The sequence below is a fragment of the Rousettus aegyptiacus genome, unplaced genomic scaffold (genome assembly GCF_014176215.1).
Source record: "Rousettus aegyptiacus isolate mRouAeg1 unplaced genomic scaffold, mRouAeg1.p scaffold_m13_p_4, whole genome shotgun sequence".
Taxonomy (NCBI): domain Eukaryota; kingdom Metazoa; phylum Chordata; class Mammalia; order Chiroptera; family Pteropodidae; genus Rousettus; species Rousettus aegyptiacus.
The window spans coordinates 54,979,082-54,999,328 of NW_023416307.1; the positions used below are offsets into that span (position 1 = coordinate 54,979,082).

Genomic DNA, 20,247 nt, shown 5'->3' on the forward strand with positions numbered 1-20,247 from the left:
GAAGCCTATATTTTTATTTGCTAAATCCAGCAACCCTATGAAGGTTTAGGGTGGTCAAGGAGATAGACATGGTCCTTACAGAGCTTACATTCTAGAGAGGGAGACAGATGAAATAATAAAATAATCACAAATTGTGAAAAAATAAGAAAACTAACAGAAACTGGGTTTGGACTAACAAGTGGGATGGGAAGATCTTTCTTTAGAGAAGAACATCTTCAATTAAAAAAAGGATAGGAAGGAGCAAGTCATTGGAAGAGTAGGGTTGGGCTGGGGTGGGGTGGGGAGGAGGAGCATTCCAAGAAAAAGCCTGTGAGTTCAAGAAACTGAAATAAGAGTAGGTGTGGGAGCTGAGGAGGAGACCACTACAATAGTCCAGGCAAAAGACAACATGGTCTTGGATTAAGGAGGCGGCAGCAAGGGTGGAAATAGATAAATTCCCATATGTTTTGGAGTAGACCTGAAAGAATTTGTTAGTGGACTAGATGTAAGGTGTGAGGGCAAGAGGAGCTCAGCACAAGGCTGGGGTGACTGCTGGGTTTCTGACAGTAGTATTTCATGGTCTCAAACAGTAAGGTGAAGGTATCTTTGTGCGTGACACCAGTTGGTGCACCTTCCTAATTGACAACATTAAGTGAAGACTTATTGTGCCATCCTCCACCAGGCTTCTCAACAAATATATCATCTCGTTGTTTAGAAATTAAAAAAAAAAAAAAACTTTAAAAATTAAAAAGCACACTGATTAGGTTTCCTCCAATGACTGGAGTGTTTTCTCCCAGATCCTCTTTGGCATCTTCTATATTTTCCAGGGTCCAGTAGAAGCCACTTTTCTCTGTTTTTATTTTTAATAGACTTCTCTCACAGCCCAGGCTACTTAGCTATGGCTCTAGACCAATGGTTCTCAATAGGGACAATCTTGCACCCATCCCCCCTGGCAAAGTCTAGAGACATTTTTGTTGTCACAACTGGGGAGGGTACTACTGGCATCTAGTAGTAGGTAAAGGCTAGGGATGCAGGTTAAAATTCTACAACACACAGGGCAGTCTCTCTAATGAAGAATTATTTGATGCTGAATGTCGATAGTGCCAAAGTTAAGAAACCCTACTCTTGAAACCATGGTTCTCAACTGAAGCTGTACATTGGATCTCCAGGAAGCTTCTAAAACTCCAAGTGCCCAGGGTATATCTCAGATCAACTAAATTAGAAACATTGGGAATGGAACCCAAATGAGAATTTTTTGGAAACTCCTCAGGCGATCCCAATGCACAGGTAAGGCTAAGAAATGCTGTTTTAGAAATTACCTTAAAATTAGCATTAAAAACAACTTCTGTTTCTAACTTCAGATCTTGGTTCAAATCAGGGTTTCCTAGAGTCTACAGAAGAGGTGAAAAAAAATCCCTAAAGCACCCAATATTCCCAGACCTAGAATGAGATGGGATGGGGTGTATAATGAGGGAGGACCCAGCAGGAAAAGCAGGCTACATGGCAGTGACAGGGAGGGACGCTGCCTCCCACCAGAAAGCACCAGCTCAGTAAAGGTGCCCCATGGGGCAGAGAGAGTGTGAGGAGGAAGGGAAAGTTGTGAAACGTGAGGCCTAGGTGCAAACTGTCTAGAAGTTACAAGTTAATGTGCAATTTCTGCATTGTGATTTTCCAGAGCCATGATAGAGTTATCACTTCTGGGTTTAAAGGGAATTTTGTCCTTCTGAAAAGATATTTCATCAGTTAAAATGAAAGTAAAAATTTAAAAAGCTTGAGAGCTGACATTTAAACTTCTTATAGTTAGCGATCAACCTGCCTTCAATTTGATATAATCAACTTTATATAATTGCATTACAGATCTTAGGTATGTCCAAAATTTATCCTTTTTGTGAGGTAGTGTAGTGCATCATTAAGAGCACATGTGTACAGCCACTCTGCCTGGGTTCTAATCTAGACTCTATCCCTTGCCAGCTGTGTGGCCCTGAGCAGGTTATTTAACCTCTGTTTCCTCAGCTGTGAAATGTGGATAATGATAGTGCCTACCTTATAGTGTTAGTGACTATAAAATGAGTTAATGTAGGTAAATTGCTTAAAATAATACCTGGCACATAAATATGCACTGAAAAACAAGTAGCTATTATGCAGGGATTTTTTTTTTTTTCCTGTTGGAGGCATATTTTGATCTTGGTATGTTTGTTTTTAAATATAATTATTATGTGTTTATTAATATAATAGCCATTATACATGAATTTAATTTTTTTGGAAGAATGGTAACTAAGGAAAATCCAGACTCTGAAATCCAGGCTGTGCTTTCGTGGCTGAATGAGTCTGAGCAAGTAACTTAACCTCCCTAAGCCACACTTACCTCATGTGAGAGAAACAAATGACTTAACTTCACAGGCATTTTGGTGGAGGTTAAATGAGACCAGGCATTGAAGGCACTCGCACTGCTTTTGGCACATAGTGAGCACAGGCGAATACAAGCTATTATCATTGTTATTGTTTATTATTGCCATTGTCACTCAGTGAATACTTATCAGTTCCTGCCTCAGGGAAGCTATTGTGCCACCCACTGGATGAGACACAGGGATCAGTAAGCCAAGGTCCTTGTCCCTAAATAAACTAGCAGTTAGCTGAAGATTACGGTATGTACGCTTCTAATGGAATAAGTAACAGAAGCCCGAACCATGAAAAATTTAGAAGTACTGTCTCTTTTTTGTCATCTTTTTGGTGTTAAAATAAGAAAATCATATTGAGGCTCAATTTAAGATCTCAACAATGCATAGTAATAGCTCAATTAAGGTAACAGTAAAGACAGAATATAAAATGACTTTGATAGAAGTCCTCAACTTCATCACCAGGTTCTTAGAAACTGTAACTTTAAGCAAAACATTATATAATAAAACCAATTTTATCATAGGTTAATTGATATAACAACAGTTAAGTTCCTGTGGAGAATTTCTGGTCACAAAAACATCACCAAACTTCTAAAGACCCAAACACTTTTAATATTAAACATTGAAATAAATGTATGCATTTAAGGATTGATGAAAACAAATAAGATTATTTTCCAGCCCATCTACTCCAGTTCAGGGTCTCAGGTGGCTGGAACCTCTCCAGGCAGCTTGGGGCCCAAGGCAGGACCCAACCTTGGTCAAGACACCCTTCCATGGCAGGGTGCAGATATAGGGATTTGAAAAGAAAAAATCAGGGTCTATCGGAAGGAAAGGGGAAGTGGATGTCAGTGGGCAACAGTTAGTGCCCACCATGTACATCTTTTTGTGGGAATTTGGCAAGAATAATATGGGAGATCTTGGATTTAAATCCAATGTCTTTACTCCCACATCCCAAGACAATCTGCTAATATTTGCTTTAAACAGAAAATGATCCAAACGTTTGCTGATTTCTCTCCAAAGCCATCTCTATTAAAATGGCTTTTCTTCTGTTTATGTGAGAAGGTTGACTGGCAATTGTCTCAATTGTTCCAACAGTCTCATTTCACAAAGAGGTGACAGGGGCAATCAGAGCAGTAGTTCTTAATCACAACCTAGACTCCAATCCTAAAATTGGCAGGCTTTCTTAAATTAGAAAAGTCATCTTTCCTGTCTAAACCTTTCCTATAGAATTAGGCTATGAGACTGGCAGGTCTTTAAAGATCCTTCCAGCTTTAACATGTTTATACCTGTGAATGTGCTAGAAAACCAAAAAGTGCACATGGGAGTCCCTGCTCCTGAAGGCATTATCTCTTAAGCCCCCCAGGCTGGATTAAATGTCCTTTCTCAGTACTGGACTCCCTACACCATCGGTCTTCATGCTTTTCAGAGAATGGTTCAAAATATGCCCTCTGGAGTCAGGCTGCCCAAATTTAAGTTCTACCTCAGCTCTTATTAGCTGAGCAAAGAGGACTTGAGCAAATTATTTAACTTCTCTAAATCTCATTTGCATACTAAGGATCTTTAAGATATTTTCAGAGGCGTGTAAAGCTCTTTAGCTCAGCGCCTGGAACACAAGTAAAAGCTTAACAAGTGCTGGTTGCGATAATTGTTTTTCTTCATTGTGAGTTCCTCCAAGAAGGAGTTGTATGTTTTTCATATTAGTATCCTCGGTGCTTAGTAAATGACTGTGGCTCAGTAAGTGTTTGATCAATGCAGAGATCTGATGGCCTATGTCCTACTAGATTTCTGTAGGACATAGGCTCCTCCACCCCAGTGGCTCCAGGAAACCAACCATACCCAGTACCTGCAGACCAACAGTAGCTCATTCTCCCTCAACCTCGAAAGGTACCTCCTCCCAAACACCCTGATGGGACCAAACCACTTCTGTGCCACCCCTTCTGCAGAAATGATTTGGGAACTGCTTATCCAGCTTCTAATAGATGGCTTCAGGGTAACTGCCCACCCCCATCTTCATCTACCGTCACACAAACCACTCCATATAATATTCTTCAATGCTGTCTCCATCTTACATAGAGTATGAATAAAACCCTCTTAAGAAAACTTTGTTGTCAATCGATATGAAACATATAATGTAACTACAAGTGCTTACTTGTCCAAATGTAATTTCAAGAAAAGTCCTCTACCACCTTCTCCTCCTACACTCATCAACTTTGTATCAGATTGCAGCCACTGAGTCCTTCTTATATTGATTTCTGGAACAGCCTCAGCCAGTAGCCTCCTTCCCCCACCTCCAAACTGTTACTAAAATAGAGATGAATGATTTAAATGCAATTGGTGATAGAAGTAAGGATTTGATTCAGAACTGATAAGGTGATACTCATTGTGATCATGGGGAAACTGAACTTGAACTCTAGTGCCAGGTTTGCTGCAGAAATCTCAGATGTTTCACCAGCCATCCATCTCCAGGGACATTCAGAGGTGAGATGTCAGACTTTGAACTTGACTTTAATCCTTTAAATCCTGAAACTTGGTGATGAGATCAATGTGCACTGTCATTTCTTGGGATGATGAAGGGTCTCTAGGTAGATAACACTGCTCAGTGCCTCTCCAGGTCACAGAGAGCATCAGCAGGAGGAAACTGTCTCAGAGAAATGGCAGTAAAGGCAGCCAAAAGGAAAACTATCAAAAGTATCACAATCATACTTATAGATACAAATGGGTCCTCAAATAAAACATGATAAAATTTGTGTTCATACAAAAGTCACAATGAAAACTTTGAAAATAGTTACAGCATTATATTTTTACTAATTTTAAAATGCTGTCCATGTTTTTAATTGTGCATATTTGATCAAGACAGTTTCTTGTACAGATTTCTAATTTCTTTAAATACCTCATTAATAATACTGAAGAATGTAGATAATCAATACTCTGTTATGTCCCTTAGCATTATGAGAACATTGTGTCAGGTACCACCAGGAATGAGAAAAAATAAGGAAAATAAATCAGAACTGAACCTGATAGAATTTTCATCAGAGCATAAATGTAATCTTGTTCTACAGGTAGGATCTATAATAAAGGGTAAAAAGACATAGTATTTAAACAAACCAGACTGTTAGAAATGCAATATTGTTCCAGAGAGGGAAAGGGATGTCATACAAGGATAAGGAGTTATTATGAAGACTGGCTCTTCATACATGTGCATGAAGGGGAACTAATAGAGATAATATATTTAGACCTTTTATGAAGCTTTTGACAAATTCACGTCCAAATGAGTCATCCTATGACTGGCAGAAGCTGCTTTGTTTTTCACTGAGGGCTGGATCAAAAACTAAAACTCATTTCTGGCGTAAAGTCTTACACAGCCTGATTACTGGTTATCCTCCTGCCTCTTGCCCCATCATCCTCCAAGACCCAGAATGACCTTTCAGGAATGTAAATCCGATCAGTTACTCTTGCTTAATACGTTCAATGGTTCCCGCTGCCATTAGAATGAAGTTTAAAGTCCTTAACTGTGATAAGGGCCTTATGATCTGGTGCCTGATTATCTTCTTCAGTACACATTTTTTTTTTTTTTTTTTTTTTTTTGATGCTCAGCACTTGAACCACTTTCTTATGTTTGGAAACTCCTTAACTGCCTCACACTTTAGAGCTGAACATGCCACAAGCTTGCCCAGAGCTAGCAGCATCAAACTCTTAGCAGCATTTAGTGCTCAGACAAGGTGGCAATTGCTGTTCTCACCAGACCATTTCTGGGTAAGATACAAGGTACTGTTTGTAATGAGAAATATTTTTAAATTAATTAAACTCAAGAATACATTGCTTAATAATTCTCAATGCTAAAAAAAATGTTTTAAAAATTATGACTATATCTCCCTGGGTACTGCCTTTTCAGTTTATCCACCAAAACATGCTGTAAATGTTTTTCCTATTACTAAGGTATACTAGAACAAGTCTCAATGAAAGAATATTGGTATGATCAAGGACTAATATCTTCATTTTGTTTATGTCTTGACATATTATCTAAGAAAAATTGGGCAGTGGATTTGAGCAAATAAAAAATACAAATGGACAAAAATATATGAAAAAAGTAGGACCTCAATAATAAATGAAATGCAAATTAAAGTTTCTATCAACCAGATTTAAAAACAGTAATGGTAAACACTCACTGAAATCTTAATGAGTGCCTGTTCTAAATACTTTATAAATAATAACTCATTAAACAATGAGTTTACTAAGTGTATTATCAGTATATCCATTTTAAAGGTAAGGCAACTGAGACAGAATTTAAATACTCTCCAGCCCAGCTCTTTTAACCAGTAAGTGGCTGAGCAGGGATACAAAAGCAAGGCCAGGGGGTATGACTAGAAGTTCCAACCCTCTAATCATATGGCTTGTTCGTAACAATAAGATACTTTTATCTGTCATTACTTAAGAAATTGCAAGGGCATTTAGCTGACAGAAACAGGGAGAAAAACCAAAGATATATTTATTATGTATCATTCTATTATGAGATTTGACTTTACCTGAAGCTATAACTATCTCCTGGTCATTTTGGGTTTCTTGTACCTGGGAAATAGTAGACCAAAAAAAAAAAAAACTTCCATATTGGCAGCACCAAGTGGCCTTGGCCTTGATCACAAGGAGCTAGAGTTACTGATACACTAGGAGGGCAGGAAAGGATATGCCTGGCACCCAGGGGACTGTGGCACATCTTGGCGCTTCCATGTCCAGTGATAACTAGAAAGAGATAATTGGTGCAACAAAGGCCTGATGATGCTAGTCACTAGGATTCTAGTTATGGAATGAAAGTCCTGGCAACTCCATAAGGCAAGCAATCCAGACCTGCTAAAGTGAAGGTCAAGGGAAGGGAAATCCGGAAACCATGGGGGAAATGCTGATTATCAATTATAACCTCAACTTGATCCAACAATGTGGACGGCAACTTGTTCCACTAACCCTCCTGTGCTGAGACTGCACCTAGCCACCACCCTGAACATGACACAGACTGGACTTAATGTGTACATAGATCTAAGCAGTGCATGGGGTGCATGAGAAAATCCTACACCTCTTGCCTGCCTCCCTTCCTCTTGGCCCATCTTTTTACTCTAATTGCCGCTGCAGCTCTCAGGCAATACTTCACCTCAGCTGTATAGCCCATCATTTACTGTCTGCCTTTTCCTTCCTCCTCCATGTGACATGCCTATAAGAATACGGACAACCATTCTGAGGTATGCCCATGCCTGGAAATATAAGGGAATTAACTGCACCAGGTAACTTAACCAGCAAGGGGAGGAGCTGGTGGATAAATATCCACCTTTCCCATGTCTGAAGGGAAAATTCCCTGTCCATTCCACAGGACTCCTCAGGTCCCTAGAATTAAGACGGTCACTCCCAGAGGCAACAGGTTAATTGCACACACTCGATGAGCTTTCCCTCTATGCCTGTTCCACTTACCAGTCTCCCACTTGTTCTTTCAGATCACTTCCTAACATCAACTATCTATCTGTATACAAACTTTTCTCTCCTAGGCTTATACAAGGATCCAATGACAGAGTAGCTATAAATATACCTTGAAAGTTAAACCAATATAGTAACGTAAAACAGCCCTACAGAACATGCTATTCCTCTTATAGCACTTGATTTTATTCTGCTTCCATAGATGAAATTGTTACCCTACTGTTTCAAGACCGAACTACAAAGCATGGGGTAGCTTTATGTTACTGAGCAATACTCTTATTTTCACCTTCATAGCCTTATGAGGTAGGCATCACTATCCCTATACTATAGAGGAGCCAATGGCAGTCTGGTTTCCAACTACTAAATTCAGATTAGGGTTCTAGCCCCAATCTGACCTCCAAAGCCCAATGCTCTAAACCATTTTACTTCTGTTCCTCACAGGCTCCACCCGCCGTCTTCTTACCCCACAGTGGCCCCTATCTCGCCATACCCAACACACCTTGCCCTTTCGTGCTCCAGTTCTGCCGTCAGCCCTGAGAACTTCAGAGTCTAGATCAAATGCCATCTCCCTAGACAGAACAGCTCCCCAATCGGCTGCCTCTCTCGCTTTCCTAAATCTTTATCATATTTTCTATGACATTGCTGCATTTACCACTGGAGCTGAAGCCAGATAAGAGCTTAGATATTAAGTAGTTCCAGACACATAACAAGCACTCAAATAATAATTGTTGAATAAACAGCTTGCCCTTACTGCACAGGTACTAAATTTGTCTAACTGTTGCATTCCCAGCAGAGAGCACAATGCCTGCTTATAGTAGACCTTCATTTGTGGAATGAATAAATGAACACACGTTTCTTTATTAAAATGTATACGTTTACAAAGAGGGATTCTACAATGTCTAGCAAATGTTTATTGAATTAAGGTAACATTAAGAAAGAAAAACTATTTAATGATTAATAGATTTATTTAAACATAATACACAGTCATCATTGCCAGACTTAATATGAGATGTTAAATGTTCGATCCAATTTTCCTTCCCGAATAAGTTTTTCTTTCCTATCCTGAATAGAAAGAGGGAGGAAAAAAAAAATTAAAAACAATGCGTTCTGGCACAATCCTCTTAAAAATAGAAATGAGATGCTCCAAACCTAATTCTAATCCCATACCGTCTAAAGAAGTATGAGTGAGGAAGCAGTAGTCTGAATAAAAGAACAATAACAAAACATTGCTGTTGTAAAACATCTTACCCACATTTTAGTAAGTAGAATTTTATTACCCCACTAAAAAGTATACATTAAAAGCAAAATGCAAACACCTCTAGGTAAGTGTGGCCTATCTTTTTATTAAGTGATAATTTATCAGATAATCAAAATATATATACTCTAACAGGAGAGTGGATTGGCTGGTTTAAAGCAGTGCTGGATAGGTGGGTCCCAGTCTAGATGGCAACATGAGGTCTAGGGGCTGGGGCTGGGGTTCTAGTACCAGAATGGCCTAGTACAGCAGTCCCCAACCTTTTGGGCACCAGGGACTGGTGTGCCTATGAGAATCTAATGCCTGATGATCTGAGGTGGAGCTGAGGCAGTGATGCTAGTGCTGGGGAGTAGCTGCAAGTACAGATGTTCACTTGTTTGCCCACCCACTGCTCACCTCCTGCTGTGAGGCCCGGTTCCTAACAGGCCATGGACCAGTACTGGGTTGGGAACTCCTAACCTAGTGTCAAAGATAAGCTTGCTTTCTCTGTAATCACATATCCAGGCCTCTGATGGCAGTGATTCCCAGCACACGTTGCTTTTGCTTTTTTGTTGTTAAGGTATTAATAAGTTTTAACATTAATTTGCAAAATATGGCCAATATAACTAGAATTCATGGAAATAGGGAACACACCAAATGATTTATATATGGTAATACTTAACCAAATAAATATCTCTTTTTAAAACAAATGAACTAAGAACACTAAATATAAAAATTTACAAATATTTAAAGGTTTTATCAGCATAAGTTTAACTTGTGTGTATCTTCTAATGAGAAAAAAAATTAAAAATATTTAAAAGTAATTATTCTCTTGCTTAATATTCACAGTATAATTTCCTTACATTATCTAAAATACACTAGGAAAACTCTTTCATGAGCTAAATCACGTCCAAGAAATATACTTAATTTATTACTTTAAATTCTAGAGCACTTATTAAATTTGAAAGACCCACAGACTACAGTGATTTTTAATAGTGTTTTTCTATAAGAATACAAATGATAAAGAAATAAAACCAAATATATAATTCAAACTATGTTTTTTCTCCTGCTGGAAAGGAATAAAGATAAGAGAGGAAGTGAAGGAATAGTAGATGGCTAAGATGGGAGGTGCACGAGTGGCAATCATTAAGAGAAAGAGCTGTAGCCAGCACAGGGGGGACTTATCACACAAATACTAAACCTCAGGTCCTAATACTTACTCTGTCAGTTTTGAAAACATAATACCAGAAAAAAAGGGGCCCCAAACCAAAAACGGCTCCTAAGAGTGAGGTCTTGGGAGTGGGTCTGAAATTGGGATAGATGTTTGCAGATCTTGCATAGGTCCAACGAGCCAAGGCAGGATCTTCCTAAAATATGAAAAGAAAAAGTTATAAGAACTTAAGCAAGGCCACACTGACAAACAATCTTAACAGGACTTTCAGGGATACGCTTAAGAGATACCTTTTTCTCCCTCTATTACAGTTAAGGGTATACTCTGAATATTCCTAAATAGCTTCAGGGAAGATCTTTCATTTCTAGTATTTGTTGAATAATTCTCTAATAATCTTGGTTCAAATACTTCAGAAATCCTTAAATAATTTTACAAAATTATTCACTGCAATTAACTGATACATAAAAAAAGAAATGAAATCAGCTTTAAAACTTTAATGCTAAGCAAGAACGAGAACATTCAAGGTCCTAACCAACACCAAGAAATCATGATTGGTAGGACTAAAATAATTAAACTGGATCTTCCACAGCGACATTTTAAACCAAATTGCAGAAACAGTAAAAAGGTGAGGACACAAGACATATAGGTTCAAAGGGATGTTTGAGCTCAATACATCTACTCTTTTATCTATCCCTTCTATTAACATATTTGAATGACTCTCCCATGAATTCTCAATCTGCCAGTCACCTCTCTACACTTTGATATCTGACGTACCTGCCTTCCAGAAACAATTTCATTTCATAAAAATATCAATAGCCCATGACCATAGTTTACTGAGCCTAGTACTATTAAGAGAGGTTCCAAAACACATGCCATGGGAGATAGTTCATTGACAACACTCCACATCCAAAGGACTACCAGCAGCATCTGACATAACGAACACTCTGTGAAATCATTTCTTCATTTGGTTTCCAGGGCACACACTGGCTTGGTTTTCCTCCTAACTCTCCGGCCATTCCCTCTTAGTCTCTTTTGCTCTCTTCTTCCTGACTCTCCAATCTCTTAATATTAGCCCTCAGATTTTGCTGGTCTTGCCTATCTACATTCACTCCCTTGATGATCTTCCAGTCATATGGCTTTAAATATCCATCTATATGCTGATGACTCCCAAAATTATACTTCTAGCCCTAGACTTCTACCCTGAACTCTAGACATAATATCCAGCTGCCTGTTCCACACTGACATGTTGCCTAATAGGCATGTCAAATGTGATGTATCCCACACTGATTTCCCAATATTCCACTCCACCTCCATCCCAGCTCCTCTCATTCTTCTCTATCTTGGTAAAAAGCAAGTTCATTCATCCGACCACTTAGGTCAAGAATTTTGGAGTCATCCTGACCCCTTTCTCTTACACCTTACATCCAATCTGCAGTGGCCTCCAGGGCCGGGTATAATCTAGTCCCAGGTTCCTTTCTGACCTCATCTCTTCCTATTTTGCCCTCACTCACCTCCACATTAGCCACAATGGTCTCTTTACTGTTTCTGTAATTAACCAAGCATGTTCCTGTCTAAGCACCTTTACACTTGCTGTCCCCTCTGCCTAAAATGCTACTTTTCCAGCTCCCTCACCTCACTTCTTTCAGACCTTTACTCAAATGTAACCTTCGACACAAGGCCTGTCCCGGGCCTATCTCAAATTTGCAGCTGCTCTTCCTTCCTACTATAAACACACAGTCCTAATCTCCTTCCTTGCTTTATTTTTCTTCTTATCATTTATCACTATCTAACATGCTAAATGATTTAATATTTTAACTTATTACTTGTCTCTCCCACTAGAAAGAAAGCTCTATAAGGACAACAGTCTTTGCCTATTTTGTTCTCCACTGTTACCACAACATCTAAAACATAAGTCCTGGCCCTTGAGCCCTTATTTATTCACTGAACCAATCATTCTTAAAGATTAAGCAAGTAATTCCCATGTATTGATCAACACATGATTAAGTGTGAGGCACTCATTTAACAAACAGAACAACCAATGAGTCACCTATCACTACGTCTGTTTTACATGACAAAATTGAAACTGCCCTGGGTCACAGAACTAGATAAAAGAAAATCTGGAGCTTAAACTTCAACTCTGACTCCAGGCCTTATTCTTAACTACATCATACTATGTGGCACATCAAACCCAATCATGTGAGTATGTATATAATGCCTTTCTCCGTACTATCTTCCCAAATAAATAAGGTTCTAGCTGAAGAAGGTACAGCCATAAACAGATGATGTGGGTTAGACAGATCAAGGTTTAAATTCTGCTCTATTACTTGCTAAAAGAGCATCATTCTATGACCTAACTGTCCTTCTCATGTTGTCTTCTCATTTGTAAAATGGAGACAGTGATATAGCTTAACTCTGAATGGTTGTGATATTTGCATAATATTCAGAAAGGGTTTGGATAGTGCCTGGGCCATTGTAAATTTTCTTCAATCCTCACAACCTCCAAAAATTCCTACACAACACCAATGTAACTGTTGGGAAAAGCCTGTTGTTTTTTAATTGCGTTTGATATAGTTAAACATCTCTTGTACAGAAAATTATCGAAAAGCATGTTTGTTATATGATAATAACTATCAGTTTGCTGGGCATATATTATGTTGTTATGTGCTAGGAATGATACACAGACTATCTCATTTAACCTAACAATGATTCTATAAAAAATGTACTACCATTCCCATATATAAAGATCAGAAAACTAAGATTCGGAAGGGTTAGGCAAATTGCCCAAGGTCATATAGTTCACTAGCATGTAGTGCCTTGGTGTCTGACTCCAAAGCCCAAAGCTTGAACAAGCTGCAGGATCTTTGGGTCTTTAAACATATAAACTCAACAATCACTAAATTCCCATCAGGAGAAAGCAGCATTGCTATGAACTGTGAATTGGAAAGAGAAAAACAGTTTAAAAAAAAACAAAACACACAACACATTTTCGAATAGTTGTTTGTTATCAGCCTGGCACTGTACTTGGCCGGTTACGTGCCTTATCTCATTTAATCCTCGTAACAGCCTCACAAAAACGGTTAAGTACTATATTATTCCCATTTTTCAGATAGGAAAACTGAGAGAAAGCTGCAGAGTTGAATAACTTTCTAAAGATCACCCAGGCGGGAAGTGATTAAGCCAAGACTCGAACTCAACCATGTGTGAGTCCAGAATCCATTCTCTTGACCATCAAACTCTCTGCCCAAGGTCAAAGGGCTAGAAAGTAGACCTGCTCTCTGGGGCTGGAAAAGGACCAATGCCTAATATATTGATCGGGAATGGTGGCCGCCCCGCTGCTACGTCCCCTTGGCCGGTGGGGGCTGCGCAGCCCTTGAAGGGACCGCTCGAGCTCTGGCCCTCGACTCCCCCCGCCCCGGGACCCCCACTCACAATGAGCTCTCGGCGGTTAGGGTTGTTGTACTGAAGCAGATACTCTCTTTTCAGCCGAGATCTTATGGCCAACCGCTCGGCTTGCGCTTTCCGGGTTTCCGGGGATATGTCGTACTCAGCTGGGTCAAGGGTAGAGGGCAAGGTGGCCAGGCGCGACGGCTCGTACTTGGGGAACGACATCTTGGCCGCCTAAAGCATAACTGCGCCTGCGCGGCCCCGAGACCAGCCCTCTGTGGTGACCTTTATCCTGAGGAAGTGCGCTTGCGCGTTAGCTGGAGGCCGGCGATGGGATTTAGCAAGAAGTTCCGCTTCCTCTCCCCATCTTCGGCACCAACCTGGCCCGCTCATAGCGACCTGCGCGTGCGCAGTTATTTTCTCGCATTCCGGGTATCAGTTCACGACTTTTGCCGCCGCCCCACTACCCGAAGCTATTGCTTATCGTTTCTTTCTAGTACCCTTCTCTACTCATGTAACAGAGCTTATTCTGTGAAGCTGAGCTGTGTAAGGTGGGACTGGCAGAGGCGGGAAATGAGACTGGTTGTGGAGACCTGTTTCAATGTGTGTCCATCCAACCTGTGTGATCTTGGAGAAGTCACTTAACGTCTCTGAGTTTCCTTGTCCACATTCTGGAGATAATGACCCCTATTCTGTCCACGTAGCACAATTGCGAGGATTAAATAAGATAGTGAATAGATACCAAGGTGCTTTGTAAAACTTAATTCCCTAGCCAAGAAAAAGAATAAGCTTTTCTGTATCTTACTACATTAGAGCCACATAACGTAAGTAAAAGCCTATTTTTCATGGGCATGAAATAATGTTTAATAGGAGAGTGATGGTGGAAGTGTTGCCTGCCTGACTATAGTAGGTCAGGAAAAAATAGTGAGGTAATGAATAAAGCTCATGAAGAGCCATGATCTTAATTAAAATACTACAACCTCTTACCTAAAATCTTTAGCACTCTTCAGATGCTAAGAATGAAAAACATTCTTAGAGATATGGAAACATGCATAGGGGCATTGTGTCTTACTGTGAAAGATAATTTAGGAAGAAAAGGACGATAACCTGAAATGAAACCTCCATCCCTACTGTCTTTCTCCTTTCTCCAGTATAATCAAGGGAAAAGAATTATTTCAAGTGGCATGGCAGAGTCTGTGGGTACCAATCATATACTCAGAGGAAAACATGTAAACAGTGTTTCCATAACGTGAAGGAAAGCCGGATCAAAAGAGAGCTTTAGCTTGGACGAACCGTCTGGGGACATGCAGGTATTTTGGAAAATGGTTGCTTGGCAGAGAAGGTACCTAGAAAGTGTTGGCGCTTGAAGTGATGAGAAGCAGAACTGCTGTCAAATTTATTCAACATTTTAGTACTGTTTTAAAATATTTTTTAAGCACCCACTGCGTGAAGCATACTGCACACTAGTCAGTTGATCTAGACTCAGTGGGGAAAATACAAAAGAAATGAAGGATGTCATGTTTGTCTTTGAGAAGCTGACAACCAGGCAGTACAGAAAGAATAGATTGAATATGCTAATATTTGCATAGCAGTTTAATGTCCAAATGAATATAGAGCAAAATGGGCTCATGAGAACACAGGCTTAGAGAATGTAAAAAAATGAAACTTGAAACAAATCACTCACACTCAATTTTAAAGGAACAATGACAACAAAAAATGGAAGTTCTGTTTTTTCAAGGATGTTTTAAAATATTTAAAAAATGAAATGAAAGCAAGAGAAACGTAAATTCTAAAAATTCTGAAGCCTACATTGATAAAGTTCAAAAACCTTTTGCCTATAGATTAGACACTGATCTAGGAAGAAGGGCATGTAAAAGGGATAAAATTAAAAAGAAGTACAATGGGTACAAGTAGACTGACAAAGTTAAAAAGGACTTTTTAAGGTTAAGAGAGTGAGAGAGAGAGAGAGAGAGAGAGAGAGAGAGCGCGAGAGAGAGACAGACAAAGAAAAGAAATATAAACATCATTTTGCTTTAAGTTAAGGTGGTTATTACCAAATTTGCTTGATTATCGTAAGGCTCCGTTAAGATGAGAGTTAAAAGTATGACAGCCTAGGGTCTGTTCTGTTCTTAGAGACTCAGAATTGGGCTAGCTGGGAAACCCAGGAATCTGTATTTTTTTATAGCTTCCTTTGGGGAGTCTTACAAAATTGTGTGTTTGGAAAATAGAGATGAGTACAAAAAGTCTTCTTTCCTTCTTCCTTTTCCCAGAAGGCCCTCTTAAAGTGAGTCTATGTAATACAAGACCTAGACCTAAATTCCAGAATGAAGGAAAAAGACTTGATTAGGATTTTATATTAAAATAATGCTACCAAAAACTTATGAAAATGAATTTATCTTACATTTAGCACAGTTTAGGTTACAATCACAACCGTGTGCTAATTATGAAAAACCAAGTGTTAATTCGTGTGGACTTAAATTTAATACAGCTCATTGTCCTTCACTTTGCATTAGATTTTTGCAGTAGGGTCGTATTTGTAAGAGTGTTAGAGAACTTTACCCAGTTTTCACAAGGCCCTCTCTTAACCTTTTGAAACTAAATGGCTTCCTTTTTAAGCATCAATGAAATTATTATTCTTAATTGATTTTCTCTTTTTTTATTTACCTGGTTTGACTCAGTGAGATTACTAGTGATTTTGCATATGGATCTTGCAGTTCACCAACCTTACTTTAATCAATTTCATATTTTTTGCAAAATTTGCAATAGATTTCTGTTTTATTTGAGGGCTGCATATTTCCACATGAATGATCAAGACTTTGATAGGGTTATGTATAGGCACTAGGATTCACAGATGAAACAATTTAAGTCAGGAGCAATTTCACAAGTGGTATTACATCAATGAATATTTCATGTTTTGAAGACTTTTCTCTAAGAAATCTCCTAATAGCATTTATCAGAGTTTACTGAGACATGGATTACAAAGACTAAGTATATGTACCTGCATTTGGCTAGAAGAGGTGGGATGAGATGGTGAATTGGAGAAGGAGAGAAATGCAAATATTCAGCAGTGGTCAAGCCATGTGTGTGGGGCAGGGTTTCAGGGAACAAAAGATGGACAGATGAATACAGAAACTGTAAGAAGCAGATAAGTTCCAGCTTGTAACAATATGAAAAGCATTCCTTCTCTTAATTGGGTAGGATCGTAGGTATATTAGTGAATAAACTCCCAACTTGAGGCTGAGAAAATCTAAATTACCAATATTGGTATAAGCCTTTTATCAGATTAAGAAAATTCCTTTATGTTCCTCACTAAAAGTTTTTTTAATCATGAATGAGTGATAGTTAATCAAATGCTATTAAAAGATGGAAACCTTGGTAAATCATTCTGATGTGGAGTCATTTTGCATTCTGAAACTAAGTCGATTTCATGGCCATGATATGTTTTGTAATGGGCTGATGAATTAAAGTTATTAGCATTTTATTTAAAATGTTATAATTTAGTTCATAGGTGAATTGGCTCTATAATTTGCTTTTTCTTATTTTGTTCTTGTATAGTTTGGATAATATATTTACATGAGATGAGTAAGACAGATTTTTTTTTTTGAACTCTCCAAAACAGTCTGTAGAAGACAGGGACTATATTCTTTGAAAGCTGCATAATACTGTCTGGGTCTTCCATCTATTTTCGGGAGAGACTTTTGGCTATCGATTCAGTTTTTCTAACAGTTGTTGGTTTGTTCAGGTTTCCTTTTTCTTCTGTAATCAATTTTAGTAATTTACATTTTCTCAAAGAGTTTGTTTTAAACTTATTGCTGCAGTTTCTAATCTCATGATTTTTTTCAATTTCCATTGTCTTTATAATGATGACCTTCTTTTTGTTTCTAATATCATTTATCTGTTGTTTCATTTTCCTTCATCTATTCTGCTAGAGGTTTGTCTATCTTATCTTTTCAGAAAACTAATTTATAATTTTGTTAATCATCTCTTACTCTATTTTTCTTGAAATTGCTCTAATCTTCTTTTTCGCTTCTTAAGCAGAATGGTTATCTTGTTCATTTTTGCTTTTTTTAAATAATTTTTTTATGCATCTAATTCTGTTCATTCCATTTTAGCTACATCTCCACAAGTTTTTATTAGTATTTTCATTGTCATGTAGTTCTAAGTAGTTCATAATTTTCATTGTTTTTTTCTTAACTCATACGTTATTAAGAAACACATTTTTCACTTTCTGAGAGATTTTTCTTTTATCTATCTTTTTATTGTTAATTTCTAATTTAATTACATTATTATCAGAGTACTTTGTATATTAGTCCTTTGAAATTCACTGAAACTTTCTTTGTGACTTCATATGTAGTCAGTTGTTTTTTTTAACAAACCATTTTTTTGAAAATTTAACATACATATAGAAAAATGCACAAATCACACATATGCTTTTTAATGAGTTATTATAAAGGGAATACACCCTTATACATAGTCATTTTTATAATAGTTTCATGTGAGCTTAAAAAGAACGTATATTCTATAGTCATTCAGTGCAAGGTTAGATCAAGGTTGTTAACTATGTGGTTTAGATCTCTCATATATTTGTTCATCTCTGTCTACTTAATCTATTTTCAATATAGAGATGTATTATAATTTCCCAATTGCCCTTATGGTTTGTTAATTTCTCCTTGAGCAAGATAGAATATGCAGTGTGAATTGAAGGTAATATGAGAACATTTTAATGTCCATGCATTTGTGAATTGTTATCATACAGACAAAGCAACTCATACATAATGGTTTTCTCACTCCATCCATTTAGTGTGTTATACAAACCAACCAGGCAAAAAAAAGATTTCTGCTTAAAATATACAGTACACTTTGAAACACATCTGTCATGTAGACATATCCAAAAGCTTATGAATATTACATTCTGCATGCCTCTTCTTCAGTTTTTTCATCCTAGTCTTAGCACAGATCTGTTCTTATTACTAAAGTCACTTACATAAGCATATATTTGTACTTGAAAGGAACAATAAGTTTCTACAAGTATAAGGTGACATTTTCTTGCAAATTGTCAGTTTAATATAAAGTTAATCCTCTTAGCTGAGGCTTTGTCATGCTTTCTTCCTTAGGATAAAGTACTGCCCTATCATCATCTTTTACTTAGGGAAAGCAATAGCCTCCTAGTTGGTTTTCTTACATTTATTCACACTTGCCACACTCCTATTTCTTTTCCATACAGCAGTCAGAGTGACATTTTTAAGAATACATTATCCTAGCACCCTTAATTAAACCCATACATGACGTAAAGATCTGTCTCTTCAGCTATCTGGGCTACTTGTTCATCACTGCTATCTGTGCTCCAGCTACATAGGCCTCTCTTCAGCTTCTTTCTACAGGGCCTTTGCACTTACTCTTCACTCGGCCATAAACATGACACACTATACTCCTATTCATCTTCCAAAACTCATTCAGTTCTATTTGCCCTTAACTAACTGACAAGGTGAAAACCACTATGAGCTATCATAGCATTGTAGACCTTTCCTTCATAAGAATAATTACAATCATACTTTTACATTTTTTATTATCTAGTTAATCCCTACCCTTCCTCCCTCCCCTCCCCCCCCCTCGCCGCCACCACCACACACACACACCCCGCTACCTGAATGCAGACCCTTTGAAGATCAGGACCACATGAGGCTTGGCTCACCACGCATCTCAACATTAACACAGTGCTGGGCACATTATTGCAGGGGTGAATGAATAAATGACAGTTGCCTTTCTTTACTTCAAAGTGAGTATAATAACCAAATGTGCCACTCCTCTTACTGCCTCTGCTTTCATTCCATGTTAACTTCCAGGCCATAGTCCACACTTATTACCCATCCCCTACCCCCACCCCCAAATTAAAAATTCAAGTCAAAAGTTTTGTCCAGTAATGTAGATTTTTTCTGAAGATCGTGTTTGGTTACAGAGGAAGGGGCACATCACAAAGCAAAATGCCCTAACAACGCCCTTTTAACATCTATGCTTTTCCCCCTGGTCCTATCCCTAAGGTAGCAGGGGCTCTATCATTTTTTTTCTTTTGCCCCCCTGCCAAGTCTGCTCTGGGAGCACTCCCAGCTGCCTGCTCTCTCACCTGCTTACAAGTCTATGCTCAGCAAAACTGAATGCAGCCACAGGCCACGCCATGACTCCTAGGGTCCTTTACTGCATAGAACCACTTGGATTTTCTTAATTTTGGAACAGAAAGTGATGTCCTCTTTTTCATCTTTTCCTTTCCTTGATATTCTTTCCTCTATCGATGCCACCCTGTGCTTTTCCTGCTGATGTGGCTGACTGAAATTTTTGGTTCATCGAAGTCCACTTTAAAATGCCCCATCTTCTAGAAACCTTCCCATTAAACCCTTAAGTAGCAGTGATTTTTCTCTTCCCTAAATACGCAGACTACTTCTCTTATTCTCCTTGGCATTACAGTGTGATGGTTTTTTTCCAGTCCTTCTCCCTTATGAGAAAGTTCTGTTTCTTACTCTACATATCCCCTGAGGAATCTGGCTCAGGATCCTGTACACTGTCCAGTGTTGGTTGAGTTATAAAGGAACTTTTTAAATTTCTTTTCTTATGTTTTTGTAAAAGCCTCTTCA

General features: G+C 38.4%; 1 protein-coding gene across 1 annotated transcript; it reads right to left on the minus strand.

The window, feature by feature from the left end:
- Window positions 1-8,776: 8,776 nt before the first annotated feature.
- NDUFB4 (NADH:ubiquinone oxidoreductase subunit B4) lies at window positions 8,777-13,882 on the minus strand. The gene is made up of 3 exons (XM_016158869.2): window positions 13,667-13,882; window positions 10,287-10,433; window positions 8,777-8,894 (listed from the first exon to the last, which is right to left on the minus strand). The coding sequence occupies exons 1-3, from the start codon at window positions 13,844-13,846 to the stop codon at window positions 8,832-8,834; spliced, it is 390 nt and encodes a 129-aa protein (XP_016014355.1). The 5' UTR covers window positions 13,847-13,882; the 3' UTR covers window positions 8,777-8,831.
- Between the last annotated feature and the right edge of the window lie 6,365 nt (window positions 13,883-20,247).